This window comes from Aptenodytes patagonicus, chromosome 3 (assembly GCF_965638725.1).
Source record: "Aptenodytes patagonicus chromosome 3, bAptPat1.pri.cur, whole genome shotgun sequence".
Taxonomy (NCBI): Eukaryota; Metazoa; Chordata; class Aves; order Sphenisciformes; family Spheniscidae; genus Aptenodytes; species Aptenodytes patagonicus.
The window spans coordinates 108,289,501-108,306,129 of NC_134951.1; the positions used below are offsets into that span (position 1 = coordinate 108,289,501).

At 36.4% G+C, this 16,629-nt stretch overlaps 1 protein-coding gene across 1 annotated transcript in view; it reads right to left on the minus strand.

The window, feature by feature from the left end:
• The window catches only part of GPATCH2 (G-patch domain containing 2), a 136,256-nt gene that overhangs the window by 5,952 nt on the left and 113,675 nt on the right, over window positions 1-16,629 (minus strand). Inside the window, exon 9 of the mRNA XM_076334588.1 lies at window positions 10,223-10,305. Coding sequence (XP_076190703.1) covers window positions 10,223-10,305 — 83 coding nt within the window. The remainder of the gene's footprint in view (window positions 1-10,222; window positions 10,306-16,629) is intronic.

Sequence of the window (16,629 nt, forward strand, 5' to 3'; positions counted from 1 at the left end):
TTCTAGAATGTATACTATAACTATTTTTCCCTCCACTGTACTTACTTTTCTATCTCCTGTTAGAAGACTTGAAACCTCCCCTGAAGATTTGTTTTATTCTTATACATCACCAGATTAAAAAAAAAAAAAGAAAAAAAGCAGAAACCACCATAAACTTGGCTTCATAACCCACTTTTGGGCACACAATCAAACAATGTACACTGTCCAAAGGATAATGTGTTTGGAGGCTGTGTATTGCAGCAAGAATAAGGCAAAACCAAAAACCCACCCAACTTGCCTACTGTACTAATTGAGTAGTTACTCCTTCTTGCAAATGAGGTGAATATGTTAGCTTGTATTTTAATTGTGAAAAATATTTAATATATGCAGGCCATACTTTTGCAGTATAATCAGTTTTTACATAAATACTATATGTCTTTAGTATTCCTGCAATTTTCACCCATCATTTGAAAAATTTATCTGTAATGCAACATATTTTACTTGAATCAGAAGAATATGGATAGTGGTATTGCCCTCTTCCTCCATTCCACGACCAATCAGCAATTGGAAAAAAAAATTTGCATTGCTGATTGACTGCATGACAGGAGAGAGCTCTTAAAAATCATGTTATACTGTGCGCTATTCCCCTGACCCCCATTCCTGTGCTTTGGGCTTTTATTTTCTAATTAAAAGCAGTAATTGTCCTTGCAATGTTCATCTTCAAGTTCAGTTTTTAATTCATGCCTATGGCACTTTTTGGACTAGCCAGTAGGGCCTGTTAGAGAGAATGGTCCAAGCACATTGGCCTTGAAAATGGCTGTGCTACCTCTGGGACGTGTTCAGTCTCGACCCACCCAGGAGCAAGAGCAAAAGCAACCCATTGCGCCATCCCACAAAACATAACTATGCAAAATCAGATTAAGAAAAAAAAGTGGGGATACATTTTTCTAAGTTTATTGCTGTATGAGGCTTTGTGGGGTTCCAGGAGTTATGAGGAAGTCTCTGTACTAATAATTTGTAGGAATCTCCTGTGCAGAGCCTTTTCGTTCTACAGACTGAAAATATTTTTAGCAACCCTAACAACTGGGTTCCTCATCTACCAGATGAGTAGTCTGCATGTAGAAGTGGCTGCTCCACAAGTGAGGAGCAAACATTGAGGAACAGTAACTTGCTTGAAAAGACAGCACTGTAAAATACCCTCACCTATATTCCTTCTCTTTGCAATACTGCCAACTGAAATTAAAAAAAAAGGCCAACCCTCAAACCTTTGTGTATATGAATAGACACACTTCAAGGTCTACACGTATTATGCATATGACCTTACATACACAGAATATGGAACCTATGAGTAGAAAGAGACAAAACTGGGAAGGGGAAAACAAAAAACTCATCACATTTGTTTAACTTTGGTATGATATTTATGATGGCATTAAAGGCAGGTTTCAATGAAAAATAAAGGTACGTAATTTTTTCTTAACAGCTGTTGAGACAGGTACGTCCTGGTTAAACGGTACACTAGCATTCAGTGCCATACCCTTGATTTTACAGTGATTGCCATGAATTAATTTAATTCCATCTGTAAGCTAAAATCAGATCAGAGGTCTAATGCTGCTGCAGGCTCCACATCTGTTTAATCATTTTTGGATAGAACAGCTTGCAAAAGTTCAGGTTTTAAATTTGCTTCATATTTAAGAAACAATGTTAGACCAGTGTACAACATCTTCAGCAGGAAACAAATGAGCCTATGCACAGTTTTGATCTGACAGATCCATTTTATTTGCAGAATGTTTCTAAAAAACATAAAAGCTCACCAATTAAGTTATCATTTATTACAGAATAATAAAGGAACTGTGACCCCATAAACCACTACTGTGACAATATTTATTTGTATGGTCCAAGTGCTGGGTAAGACTAACATCAAGCATGTTTGGTTTATATTGGGGTGAATAAAATCAGAATACAGCTAGGTTCAATCTCTTAAATAACCCTTATTTAAAAATATGCTGGGTTTTGTTTTTTCTTTTTTTCCCAGTTGTAAGAAACAAATGAAGGCATATTGAAGTAATTTCATCTCTGGCCACCGAACTACTTTTGATGTTAAGAAAACAGGTTTTTAAACAGTTCTGAGAAAATGACACTGTACATAAAAATAGTCTTGGCCTTTCATCTTTCTTTTATATGATTAAGACTTGTGAGCAGAACAGCAATGCCTTTGCAGAGCATACCACAACTATTATTTCCTCTTCTATCGCTCCCAGCAGCCTTAAATCCTTTAAATCCTTTCCTAGAAGGATCTCTTTTTGCTTGGGTAATTTTTGCAATACATGGCCTGCTAACCCTTACCCCCTACCCTGGATCTCACTTATGTCTATCACAGCAGAGTCAGTCTTTCTACCTCAAATCTTCCAAGGAGCATTGTGGATGGTAATTCACTTGCGTAATTGGCTCAAGAGATGAAAATCTTGTATCTGCCTCTCTTAGCCACTAATCTATCCAGCTGACTGCAAGCCTAATTGGCAGCTTGTTTAGTAATTTGGCTCCTAAAGTGTTGTATTGATATTGGATAAACAGCCAATGGAAGGAGAAACGATACATGCTGCTTCACTTTAAAAGCTAGTGCACTTTCCCCCCCGTTTTCTGAAAGCATTTAGTATTCCATCTATTCTTTTTCTTTTCTGAGTCCCTGCTCAGAACAGCAGGGACTGATCCTGGTACACAAGACAATTTTACAAGGAATGTAATCAGAATAACACATTGTTGTAGTGCATTTTTTAGCCAATGTAGCTGGCTTTTTTGCCAGCTCTCTCTAACTAGCAAAACGGGAATCAGGCTGCCTAGATGTTTATATTCTTCAAACTGTTTTGGATAATTGCGCAGTCAGCATCATGAGCACAGCTGACAGCCATGCTGTGATTTTTAAAATCAGTACCTGCAGTGGTTTTCAAAATTCAGTATACTATAGCTGTATATCTAAAAAAAAACAGTTATGAAAATGCCATATTATTCAGCTAAATATTTGAGATTGCATTTTTATACCAGACTTCTACATATCCCTCACACCGAGCTATCTAAGACTGCGTCTGAAGAACAACCTTAGAATGATTATAGTTCAGGTGAGTCTGCTTGCACTCTATTTTATTCTAGCTAGCAGAGAGATAAAAATAGCAGAGAGGACAGAGCCATAACTTCAGTAGGTGTTGGAAACCTCCGTATTTACCCAGCATCCACAGGAGTTTTATTAATGTCTGCACTGCCATAGTTTCATTCCTACTGCCCCATTGCAAGGGGTATTCAAGGAATTGTTGTGTAATTGCAGCATGGGTAAATGCATTCTTTCCTGCAGCATAGACCCTAGATTTAAATCCATTTTCACCCCTCCTGAATATATAAACGTAAATCCACACACTGATGAAAATTGAGACACTGAACTTTAGGTTCAACTGATCATCCAGTATCACAGATCACTTTGAACTGGATTTGCAGGTGCTCTTCTCCTTCCATGCTTTATTGGACTACACTTTGTGTGAAGTGTAACTTCTTGCCCATTCAGTGTTTACTACTACTAAAATTGGTTGGGAAGAGTTGGAATTATTCGATTCTCATTTACCCCTCTGTAAGGGGAATCTCTTGAATACCCAAGACTGTCTTTTCACTTGGGTCCAAAGGGGGTCAGTTTTACGCCTTGTCTACACCGACAGAAAGACTGTCACTGGATGGCATTTTGGAAGAAGCATTCTCACTGGGGACCATTCCAAAGTTCTGCTCAAACCCGTTGAAACCTGGCAAAATTGCTCCCTTCTGATAAGCATTCCCTGACTTTTACAAAAAGACTTGTAATCTTACACTGAAATCCACAGGGAAAGGATTTAAATCACAGTAATACTCTCAAAACGGACAGCGCGGTTATTGTTAATTTTAGCAGAAAGTTTGAGGATTAAACTGATACTAGGACTACGCACATTACAGTAGCTCCATCTGACCCTAACCCAAGTTGGGATGGATTGCCAGGATACTGGAGGTGAAGTTCCACTTCTCTTGCCTATTCTGCGCCTATGTGGTTGGAGTATTATCTCCTGTCAAGTTATTTTAATTTAAAAACGAAGATTAATTCATTAAAACTAGGCAAATACATCTGCATATTGTTTACTATGGGTTAAATAACAATTTGCCTATTTATTTACACAAGCAATGCTCACTGCAATCCCTCTATCAGTAATGAAGGCATCAGAACGTAAATCTTAGTTACTACATTAGCATTGGCAGTGTCAATATATAGGTTGAAAGGTAAACTTCACGTACAATCAAAAAAAAAAAATCAGAGTTTTCTCTCATTGTAGTGGAAATCAAAAGCAAAAATTTTCTTTATGAAATCCAGAGTATAACAGGTATCTACGACAGCTTTTATCAGAAACTCTTCCACCAATCGCAAAGATTTTACAGAAAGACAGAAAATAGAAATCCAAACTTGCCTGGACTGGAAACCTGATCAATGAATTTTATATTCTCACATTACAAAAATATTTTCTCGTATCTTAAACAGTTATTTTTATTCCCCTGAAGTGGCAAAAGCCTTCTACATAAAGCTATCAGGTTTATGCATAGGCCTTCTTCCTTATTTGAAAAGTAAATTACATGCTAACAAACCTTTAAGAAAAGTGATTTTTGCATAATCTATAGCAGGGCCTATTTGCAGCAGTGCTCCCTATTCCCTCGGGAGAAAGAAAAACTAGTCACCATCAGCTGAGAGGTTGTTGTGGAGAGCTGGGATACGAAGTTATATTGACTGGGGAAAAACTACAGGTATTTCCTCCTTGCACATTTTAACTCCCAAATCTTCTCTGGTTAACGAAAGTCCTTTGGTATTAGCAACCTAGAGCAGACTGACAGCAATATCAGGTACTGCTTTTATTGGATGAGTTCTAGGAAAACTGCATGATATACGCAGCCCATCTGAAAAAGGTGATGGTTCTAACGAACTGCACCTAAAATGGGGCAGCTCCTCTCTGTGGGGAACCACTTTATTATGGTACCTGATGGAGAACGAGCAGAACTTGCAGAGCACATAACTGACCTGGAGGATGAGTCTCCCTCTGACACCTCTCAGTTTCATGGAAAGTGTACAACTGTCTAATGAGACATACCTTTGGAATTTGGAAAAAAAAGCCTGGTTTAGCCTTTTTTGAGCAGAAATTTCTTATATATTAAGGATGCTCTCATTGGTGATATTCTCTGTTAAGCTGGTTTATGATTCTTGAAAGTGAAGTCCAAAAAACCCATGGAATCACAGAATATCTCAAGTTGGAAGGGACCGATAAGGATCATCAAGTCCAACTCCCAGTGGAAGCAATTTGAATCCTTTCCACAACCAGAAAAAAACAGCTACTTTAGGAAAGACTCCCGGAGTAATTTGGGGAATTATTTTTGAACCTCTTACATTTCAGAAGATGACAGCATTTAGAAAAGGCAGGTACAGTCTTCTTCTATCAACCTGAAGGTTTCTTCTTGACTTTATATTGGCTGAATGATATTGTCTTCTCTCTAGATCACAAGAAATCCACCAGCAAATTCTCAGTATAAGCTTGGTTCTTGTTGCATTGTGGATCTTTTTTCTGAAGTTTGCTAGTGAACTCTCCTCGTTACTCTGATGTTTATAAGTAAGGGGCCCCGCCTGAACCAATGACCTCAAGCTCAACATGAAAAGTCTTTTGCTCTGAAGGGACAGCAGTTTCCAATACTGATAGCACTCTGTGATCTTTTAATTTTTGAACTGATTTAGTGAGACAATGTGGTAGGAGAAAAAAAGAAACAGAAAGGAGTCCCTAAAATTTAATCTGCTGCAGGAACCAACCAACCAAAGAGTTTCCATAGGCCGGAGAATCAAGCAGATACGCTATGTACACCAGAAAGGACTTTGGTAGACTAAGGATAAGAAATGGCGCAACGCAGTAAGGGAAAGTGTTCACAACACGTGCCAATGTTGTATTGTCCTGTGAAAAGGGATTTCTGTCTATGGAGTTGTACAGTTAGTAGATAGAAAGGCAGTGAATCAAGCTAAAAAGAAAGCAGGCATATAATAGTTTGTCTAGAGTTTTGGAAATTTACTGCCAGTTCATCCAAGTACACAAAAGTCGACCCTTTCTCTGCAACTATCTCACTAAGTTGACCTTCACCACAAACTTAGCCTCAGCCACCTTTGTTATCACAGTGTAATCACAATCTTTTTCAAATCATCATTTTGGTACTGCAGATATTCAGGTCTGATTTTTAATCACTGACATATTAAGCATCAGCAAAATAGTTTGCTTAGCTGTTCCGCTGGCAATTTTTAAAAAGGAATGAAAACATGTACCTTTTGATTACCTTGTTAAAGTGAGTCATGATGGCATTATAGCAGTGCTCAGTATTTCTGCTGTAATTAAGAATCTGTCATATTTTTCATTAAAACACATTCTTTAAAATGAGACTTTTAACTTGGTCATTTCAATCAGTACCTGCCTGAAGTGTAGCATGCGACGTGCCCACTAGATAAAGAAAATGACATCTGAAATTTGCTTTTGCAAAATGTAAGTATTAAAGTGCCCATAACATGCACAATAATTTACATATTTTATACGCACATTCTCTGTGTTTTAACTAAAAAGAGCTTTCTCTTTTTAAAATTAATTTTTGCAGGTTTTCACCACTGCTCCAAACTGTAAACCATGGTATGTAAACATCAGAGCAAAAAGAATTGTTTTCAAATAGAAATAAATGGCTATTTACAAGGCACACAAGTAAAACAACTTTTTTTGTTCTGAATCAAACTTTCTACATTCTGTAAATTAAGTTACTAACATCCTGCACATGTGAAGCAGAATTTGATGTTTTCGAACATTTAAGATTTAGAAGTTTCTTATTAAAAAAAAAAGAATCTAAAAGGGCTTGGGGATTTAACAGGAGCTGATTGAGAAAAAAAGCTTGTGCAGAAGACAACAGAGTCAATAGGAAAGGAACTGGGGTAAATGCATAATCAGTGTATGAACATGGCATCTAAAATTCTCTAGCATCTACTGGTTTGACATGAGACTTAAAACAGGTAATCTAAGACTGAAATTACTCTAAACATTCTCAATGCATGTGTTTCAAGTAGTAACAATACTTTGCAGAGAATGTCTTTTACATACAAATTATTTTTTCTTTTTTTTTAAAATTTATTTTGTTATTATTTTTCATCAATACTGGACCCAGTTTTGCTAGGGCTATTTCCATGATAATGAATTAGTTTGTCTAAGAGGTTTTTATACAAACTTGAGGGCACTGTATTGCTGCAATGAAATATGTCAGGGTGTCGTATGAAGTAGTTCTACCACTCAGGTAGTCAGGGAGGGCATAAAGTCATTGAGAATGACCTGGTCCCAAATCTGACTAGAATCACTGAAATAATATTGGTTTCATGGAAGAAGCTGTGCAAAAAAGTAGATATTCGTAATGTACAACACCTAATTCTTAAAAGAAATCATAGGAAGTAAACAATTTTTACTAGTATCTTTTTTTTAGTTGATAAACTAACTATCTAGGTTCAGTAACACACAGATGGGGCTACATCAAGCATCCACGAACCAGAAAATTTATCTTAGTAAAAAAGGCAGAATAGGACTGTCTCAGTACTGTCGGCTCCTAACAATCCATACCTATATTATCTCCCATTTTCTTCACTGCTTTTCAACACAGCTTTTCTTCACCTTTACAAATGACATTTTTGAAACTATAAAATGCTCTGTGCTGCTCAAACTTTCTTGCTTCAATAGATTCTCATTGCTGTACAAGTAAATCTACATCCTTTGTTACTAATATACACAAACCTATTGGTATGTGACTTTGACTCCAGGCTGAGAACAGGCTATAAATTTAGAAATCAATATCTAACTCTATCAATATTCATTTTACTTTTTCAATACAAAATACAAAGGTGAAAGAGCAGTAAATAAGCTGGAGTACTGAAATAAATTGGGTGTTCTTGTCACAATTAATAAATGTTTAACCAATAACACTGCTTGCTACAGAAGTCTATGGCTTTGTAAGGTGCCTGAAAGTAGCAGGTGCTACCTTGTGAGACTCAAAACCAGAGAACATATTTCAATACTTCATTAGGATCACCAGTCATTCTCTTCAGTACTGCTGAACCTAAACATATAAATGACCATTTTCAACACTGTGCAGAGTGCTACAAGAATGAATTTACCAATGTAATCTATTCAAAAAATGCAGATGAGAATTTTGAAAATACTTTTTTCAATGGATTGGCTCATATTAAGTGAAACTTTGCTAATTTGCAGCACATATAGCTCAAGAAAACATTTGCAGTTAATGATTCATTTATAGACAGCCTTTCAGGTTTCACTACGATGTTAAATATGGACAATTATTAGCAGAATGCTTCTTTTCATTTCCAACTTTTGTTCATGTAAATACACAACTTTTGTCCCTTCTTTCTTTCAAGAAAAAAGTTTACAAGTTCTTCTACATAAAATCGAGTCCTTCTGTTCCTATACTGAAAGGAGAATAATCAAATAGTGATCTTTCATTTTAATCCAAATTTCCAAAAAGGAAACCCTGTTTCTTTCATAAAATGGTATGAAATACTGACAAAGACAAACAAACAAGGCCTGTGATGGATAAACAGTAAGTTAGCTGTGGGAAGGTTAGCCTTTGAGAAAAGTGTAATAATTTAAAGTGTTATGCATTATCTACACATACGTACAAGTTTACTCAAAGTTTACCAAAGTTTCTAGTTGCTTAAAAATTTACAATGATAAAATGCAGAACACCCCTCCCCTTTTGTAAGACCACAGAAAAAATTCTCAATCCTCCAGCCCAGAACAAAATTGAAAAGATTACCTTGAACTTGAAGAGAAAAAAAACCACACGTTAGTTAAAAGGTACCTCATATGATACCTTTATCCACCGTTATTCTCTGTCACTCTCCATGTAAAGGCAAATTTTGGGGGCAAAACTATCTCTAAAATTGTGACTATATAGATACATAACATTGAATGATCACATAATATATTTGCCTTAGTATCAAAATATTGGCTTTGCAAAGTTATGCAGAGGAGTCAGCTAGTAAAATAAAATACTGAACACTGGAAGCCCAAGGTAAAATGAATAATAAAATTAATTTCATGATACTTCATACCCTCTCAGTACAAAATGACATCCTCCAGTACTTGCAAGTTGTGAAGTGAAAATCACCTTGTAGAAATAATTATTCTCTCTTCAGCCATTAAGTATTTTTCTTTCTCACTTCACATATGTTCAGAGTCTTAGAAGCTGACCCATACATTCTCTTTTTCCATACTGCTGCCACTAAGGTGCTTTAACAACATTTCTAATATTATTCTTGGTCTGTTTCTGCCACTGAGGTTTGAAACAAAGAAGTTTCAGGAGGGGGAATTCAGTTGGAATACAAATATTAGGCTTCTCTAAAGACATCTATTTAGAATATATTTGAAGAACTGTGTTGCGTATGTTGCTATAGTAATTGATATATGACTAGGACATGCAATGCAGATTTCCATATTAGCAATACATAAAAAACCTCACACAGGCACACACACACAATCTAATCCTTCCAGTATGCACATATATAATTAATACAACAAACTGATGAGAGTCCTATAAATCACTGCTAAATATTGAAAAAGTCATTTCACAGCTGTGACATCAGCAAAATGCATCCAATGGTTGTGACCTCGCATCTGTAAAAATCTTTCAGAAATGTGCTTGCAAGTGCTTCCTATTTAATCTATGGCACTAATTTTAAAGCTGTGTTTCACAGCCTTATCTCCACATTTTCAATTGTTTGCCCAAGAATTCACATCCTATCTTTATTTTGCAGGATTTTTATAGTATTCGTATGCATTCCTCACAGAAAAAAGGTACCTCATGTCTTCTACCTGGTAATGCTTGAACAGACATAAGCAGTAATCTTTACTGTCTATGATTCTCAGTATATGAAAAAAGATTTATTCTCTTTAAAGAAGTGCCATGCTACAAAGGACTAGAAATTAGAAATGTTTGAGGGAGAATTAAGAGAGCCTATTTATTTCTTAATCCCTATTAATAAATAAGGATAGCACATATCTGAAGTTATATGGAAAGTTACTGAATTTATCAAGCGTTTCCCCAGGTCACTGACCTACTACTTTGTATTTAGAGATTTAACATCTTGTGTTTTGTGTTCTGTCCCAGGGAAATTGGTTACCTGTGGGTCCTGGCAGGGGAGCAGCTTTCCTTCTCCGTTTGATGTCTCCCATGCACAATGATCCTAAATGTACACTGGTTTGCCTGCAAGTAATTATAGGAGAAAACTATTAACAAAGGAAGAAAACCACCGCATAAATACACAGCTTGTATAATCTGAACCTGTATCAAAACATTCTCAACCAAGATGAAGCTGCACAGTGAAGCCACCGATCTTGTTTATATCGAAGCATAATTATGTTTGTTGACAAGCGCTCAGTATCTAAATGCAGCATCATAAATTGTTACTGGAATGAATAATATAAAGGGAATGCTTTTTAATTTTCAAAACTGGCAATCTTTCTAGCTCAACATAAAACAAAAACACTGTTGCTCTTGACAGGAAAATAGCTAAGATTAATTATCTAAAGAGATCACAATACTGTTGGTAGGTTATCAATTGGCTAGTAATGCCTGACTGTCAGAACAACATTTATTACATGAAAAGTATTATCAATTTTTTTTAAGGTAAGATGAAGAATGAATGAGAAAACATGAAACAGTAAACTCTTCAAAGGTACATGAAATAAACTTGTAGCACATTAATTTGTCATCTTCTAATTCACTGGCAAGTTGTGAGAATGATAACACGGAAGCACAGTATCTGGTATACTCACTAAACAATTACGAGCTTACACTTGGAGACCAGAAAATTGGTGGAGCTACAGAGGATGGCAAACAAGCAAATCTTATTGCTATAAGAAGTCAGATACCACAGAAAAGGGTAAATTTGGAATTTCCAAATATTGAATTTTGGAACATAATCTTAAAGGACAATTATAGTTATTATTTTTCTTAAAGTAAAAGTACAGTGCCTGTAGAATGGAATATATGTAGCCGGCATTTTTTTGGAAAGAGCTAGAACAGAAGAGGGGGAAAAAGCAGTAATTTCTAAACTTCACAATTTTAATATGTCTCCATAAATGTTACTCAGAACTGTGATTCTTACTACAGTGGTGTAGTGAATTTTGCTAAAGTTACAAGCTGAGAATTGCATCTGATAGTCTACTGTAGCATAGTAACACTGTCACTCACGGGATCTGGTTTCAGTGTGGATATATGACTTATCTTTTACTGCATTTATAAACTTTTTAAAGCTGTGCTGCTTCTAAATGAGTAACAAATGGTCATATAATGTTGAGAGACCTCAGATCTGCTCAATAATGTAAAAGAGTGACCACAAGGCCTTGCTGAAAAAGACAATGTACAATCCCCTACATACTTTTAAAAAAATACAGTAAATTAACAAGTACTGCAGTGCTTTTATTTAAATAGTAAAATATTCCAAGAAATTTGTTTCACACAGAAATGCACTCTAGCTTCCCCTAGTGAACCCCTATTTCAACACTTATTTAATTCTGTTTTAAAACAGATGTTTTCCTTGCAATTCTTCTAAGTTGAAATTGCGTCCTATTTTAACATCCAGAATCTGAACACAGTTGAACTAGTATATTAACACGGTGATAAATTTCAGTTCTACATTTAGAAAGACATCAAGAAGTGTAAGCTTTTCATAATTGACTGTACAATAAAGAAAATTAATATTTTAGTACAGTATGGGGAAACAATTATTAGAGAAAAAATATTTGACAGATGTATATAACATTGATATTAAACACGCAGAATAAGTTGTGTGGTAAATTACATGTTAAACAGTGTGCAACTCTCCATTTTCTCTTCCGAATGAAAAAGGGAGAAAGTCACCAGGAATACAAGTAGGATGAAAGATAAAAATTAATAAAGTCAGGCAATTGAACCTGAAGACCTGAGCCACAGCAGTAACAGCTAGCAGCATTTGAGTTATTTTGGCCAGAATTGATTATCTGTTACACTACATTGAGATATCTAAATTATTGATCTGTAAGATTATGGTACTGGGGTCTCCCCCACTTTTCCTCCAGGCGCACGGAATGGAGTTGCAACAAATAACACTAAGTAAGGACTACTTTGTTATTGTAGTCACCCTTCATGTAGAACATAGCAGTTACTTTTTAATTTAAAATCAATGAACGTCTGAAAGGCAGCCTTGTTCCTTCAACATAAATGAATCATTCGCCTTTGCCGAGCACAACAACCCGATCGCCAGCCAAGGTGAGAGTGGGTATTTCTTTGTTGTTGTTGAAAATTCTGTATGCCACAAATAAATAATGATATGCTAGAGCACCAATTAAGCTTTGTCAAACCTGGTGTTATGGCCACTAACATCAAACATTAAGCTAACTCTCGATTCTAAAGCGGCATTTACTTTCGCCAGGTCTTAACATCTGATATGCACTGTCAATGTAGATCACAGCAAAACAAAAAGCTTTTATTTTATTTTTTTTATTTTTTTAAGAGGAACAGACAAGAACTATCACTGCTCTGGAACTGGCAGGTTAGACAAAATGAAGTATTATTCTGAAGCTGCACAGTACATTTTGAAATGCTTGTAATGGGGGTATTATAAAGTAGGGAGAACTCTGACCCTCAATCAGGCTAAGTTCAGCATTATGTTTCTTAGCATTAAATCAGAAGAGCACGGATTACAGAAGGGAAGAAAGCTATTTGCCTGACTTCTCTCTACTTACCCCTAGCTTGCTTCCAGCTATCATTTATAAATAGTGCTCTGGAGGGAAGCTAGGCATTTTATTATGGAAAAAATAAAAATTGTTAAGACCACCTTGCCTGAAAACTTGGCTTTTGACGTGCTGGTGACAGGGACTGGAGCAAGCAGTGTCAAATGGAATAATTTTTAAGGAAAGACAACAGGAACTTGTCGCCTCATTGTATGCATTTACAAATAGAGGCTTTTCGGAGTATTAGGTCTAGTTAAAGTTGCCCTCTGGATAAAAAGTGTTCCCAAGCAGCCTCAGACAAGCTTGGGAGACAAACAGATGTGACTATGGTCCCTGGCGTTTGGCAAGAACACTCACTGTCAATAAGAAAAATATGAGCATGGACAGGGCATCAGCTGCACCACGGCCGAGCAGGCCTGCAAGTGTCATAGCAGCGGCAAAGTTGTGGCAGAGGGAAATAAGAGGGCTGCAAAAGCCAGGCTGGTGTGAACTTACACTAGCATGCCAAGAATTTTTTTTGTTGTTGTGTCATGCCTCAACGTATTAAACAAAAGCACTAGAAACGCCACTGTCAATTTTTATTCATTTTTCATCTTGCTCACTGTGTTTAGATTCTCCATTCTATGTGGGAAATAAGAGCCTCAAAAACGAAGACAGACTGGGAAAGGCAGTAACAACAAAAAAGCTATTGAAATAATAAATAATAAACACAATAAAAAGTAGCTTTGATACAGCAAATACTTTTATAGAAGCAATGTCATGTAAAGCAATTCACAAGCATCTATGCATTCTTGTGACAAACATTCACTCAGACAGAAATTTTGTTATCTCCTTCTTAAATAGCTGCAGTCTCCCTACCATTTCTTTCTTCAAGGTAATTGCCCTTACTGTGGTAACATGCCTAGAATTCTCTCTTTCAACTCTAAATATTTCTTACACAACAACCACCTCTTTTTCTGTAATTTTCATAGCTCAATAAGCAAATATTTTTGATGAGTGCCTTTTCTGCAGTTACACACGTTCACCTCTCCAAGACATTTGTAATAGGCTATGTCAGATTTTTATCTATCCTGACCTTTACAGTCAATGGACCATTTGGTTACATTCCCCAAATAAACGCCTGTTCTGTGGAGGAACCTACAGCTGCACTGCTTTAATTGCAATCCACCTTTTGAGCAGCTGAGCACACAAAGTGGTTCATAACTCTTTCACTAGTAGTTACCACCTTTGCTGCTATCGAGGTTAGTTCACCGGTCCAAGTCACTGAGGATAATACAATATAAACCAGGTGTAGGACAGCAGATACTCCTGAACACGAGTTCTCTGGTTTATTACATGATTCTGTAATCACTATCATCCCATGTGTAAGAAAACCGAAAACTAAAAAAACCAAACAACCCCACCCCAAACCAAAATGCAAAACAAGCCCTCCTCTCCTCAAAATTAAAAAATCCTATTCAAATTCAGTAATTGTTCCACAGTCTCTTCAGAAAGACACAATGAAGACAGTGTTATATAGAAGGTAGCTTCATATGCATTAGTACAATGGCCTAAACTAGCAAGACTGTAATCTCATGTGGGGGAGCTCTAGGTACTAGTTTACTAAAATGTTTACATGTTTATTTTATATGTCTCATTGTAACAACATGTCTGTTGATCGCTTCACTCTGTCTGTCTGCTGTTAGCAGCTGCCACTTTCCTTGCAAGCTGCAATGCGTTATTTGGTATCAGCACAGTTGCTTCTGCTGGTGCACTGTAATTGTGCCGACGGTTACATCACTGAAGGCAAACTTAATTTTGTCCCTTAGTATATTTACTGTCAAACCATTTACCAGACAATACTATGACATTGCTAAGATTACTTGTAAGTAACGAAGGTGATGGTTTTATGTCCTGCTTGTGTCAAAAATGCATAGAAGTACTGATTACTAAAGGCAGATGTGGAAGAGCGTGTATTTTTTGTTTAACAGTATTTATTAAATATCAATACTCTAACTTGGAAAAATCCTATGCTGCATACTATTATGATGCAACAATGTTTTCAAGAAGGCTGATTTCTACATCACAATTAGATGAATCTGTAACGATCAATACTTGCCTACCCATTATATTCCAATTAACATCTCTCTCACCTGAGGAACAAATCCACAGTAAATAGTGACACACCATTCTGCCACAGTATCAATGCATTCCTGCAGATGGCTGTAGAACTCTGCAAGTTTATCACCGCTGAGTGCTTCAGCTAATGTAGAGGCTTGATAAAAGTTTGTAAGTGAACTTCTTTCACAAGAGATTAGAATAAGGCAAGAGTTGTCTGGTTTGCATTTTAGAAGGGACTTGAGAGAATTATTTTGAAGGGGAAATCTAATTGACACTGTCAGTCCTCAGTCTTAAAATATAGATATGAATATGGATATGATTGAAGAGAGAATGCAGTGAGGATCACGACTCACTTTAAGTTTGAAATGACTGGACAATTTCTTATAAACTGAAATTGAATAGGGAGTGCGTGAACCAATGTTCACAGCAGCAGTTAAAAATGAAAAAACAGAACTCACAATTGCGTAACAGAGAAGCAAGCCAACAAAATGATTAAAAGAAATGGGATGTGTGGAACAGCTCAACTTTATAAAATCAAAGAATAATCTGAGCAAACCTCCCATTATTTAAGTACCTTTTACACAAAATTATCACAGAAATGGTTCTCATATCTTTACACAGAATGGACCTGTAGTACAGATTATCTCATTTCTTATGTGGCTTAAAATGCAGTCACTGCTGTATCTGGTGGCCAATGGAAGTGCATCCATTAGCACTGCTTAAATAAGAGCTTGGATGAACTTTAACTTACGGTACCTTCCTCAATCTCCACAAATGGCAGACAATGGCTTCAAGAGCATCCGAGTCAATGGAAGAGTTTATGATCAGTTTAGAGGTAAACACCATTAAAAACCTGTTATATATGTATTTCTAAATGTCCAGTGACACTATTAGCTAATTAGATAAGACGAACAGAAAATTCTACGCTTTCATTTGACTGAGTCTCCAGAATTATGGACTTACTAGGCAATTGGTGTTGTAAATTTGGGAAGACTATTCTGTATTATCTAGGTAAAACCAACACTTCTAATCTTTCCCTCTGGCATGTATCTCAATATAACCACAAAGACGCATGATGATTTTATACTATTACACTGAAATATGCAAGGCACATTTGTTTTTGAGGAAAAAATATATCAAAACCAAAGGCTAAGAAATTTTATAAGGAAAGATTTCTTCTTTCTCTTGTAGCACACAGCTTAGCCAAAACATGGACACAACTTCTGGTCTCCATCTGAACGCCCAGAGAAGAGTAACATATGCTCTAACATATGTGCCCCGTGGACAATTAGAGAGGGACGGCTCCATTCTGAAGAAGGTAGCTACATTCTTTCACTCTCTAAAATATGCATAGTGCTTGTGCACTTCCAGGAGATGCACAGGACACTACTTTGAGGTCAACGTTTCTGGGGAGTAGATGAAGACAGATAAGAGTGAACAAAACAGTTGCTTTAACAACGAAGATTTGGACTCCGCTTCTTAGTATTATGGTATAGGGCAATCTTGAAAACCAATCCAGTAATGTTTTATGAAGAAGAACATTTGAGATAAACCTCACTCAGTACAAATTTACCTGACTTTAGGTTAAATCAGTGTCTGAAATCTATTTTGTTATTTGTCACAGAAATATGTCACATGCATGTGTGCCTGGTGGCAATCTAGGCAGTCAGTGTACTAAATGCCCCAATGCTCACCACAGTCTACACCAAAGCTA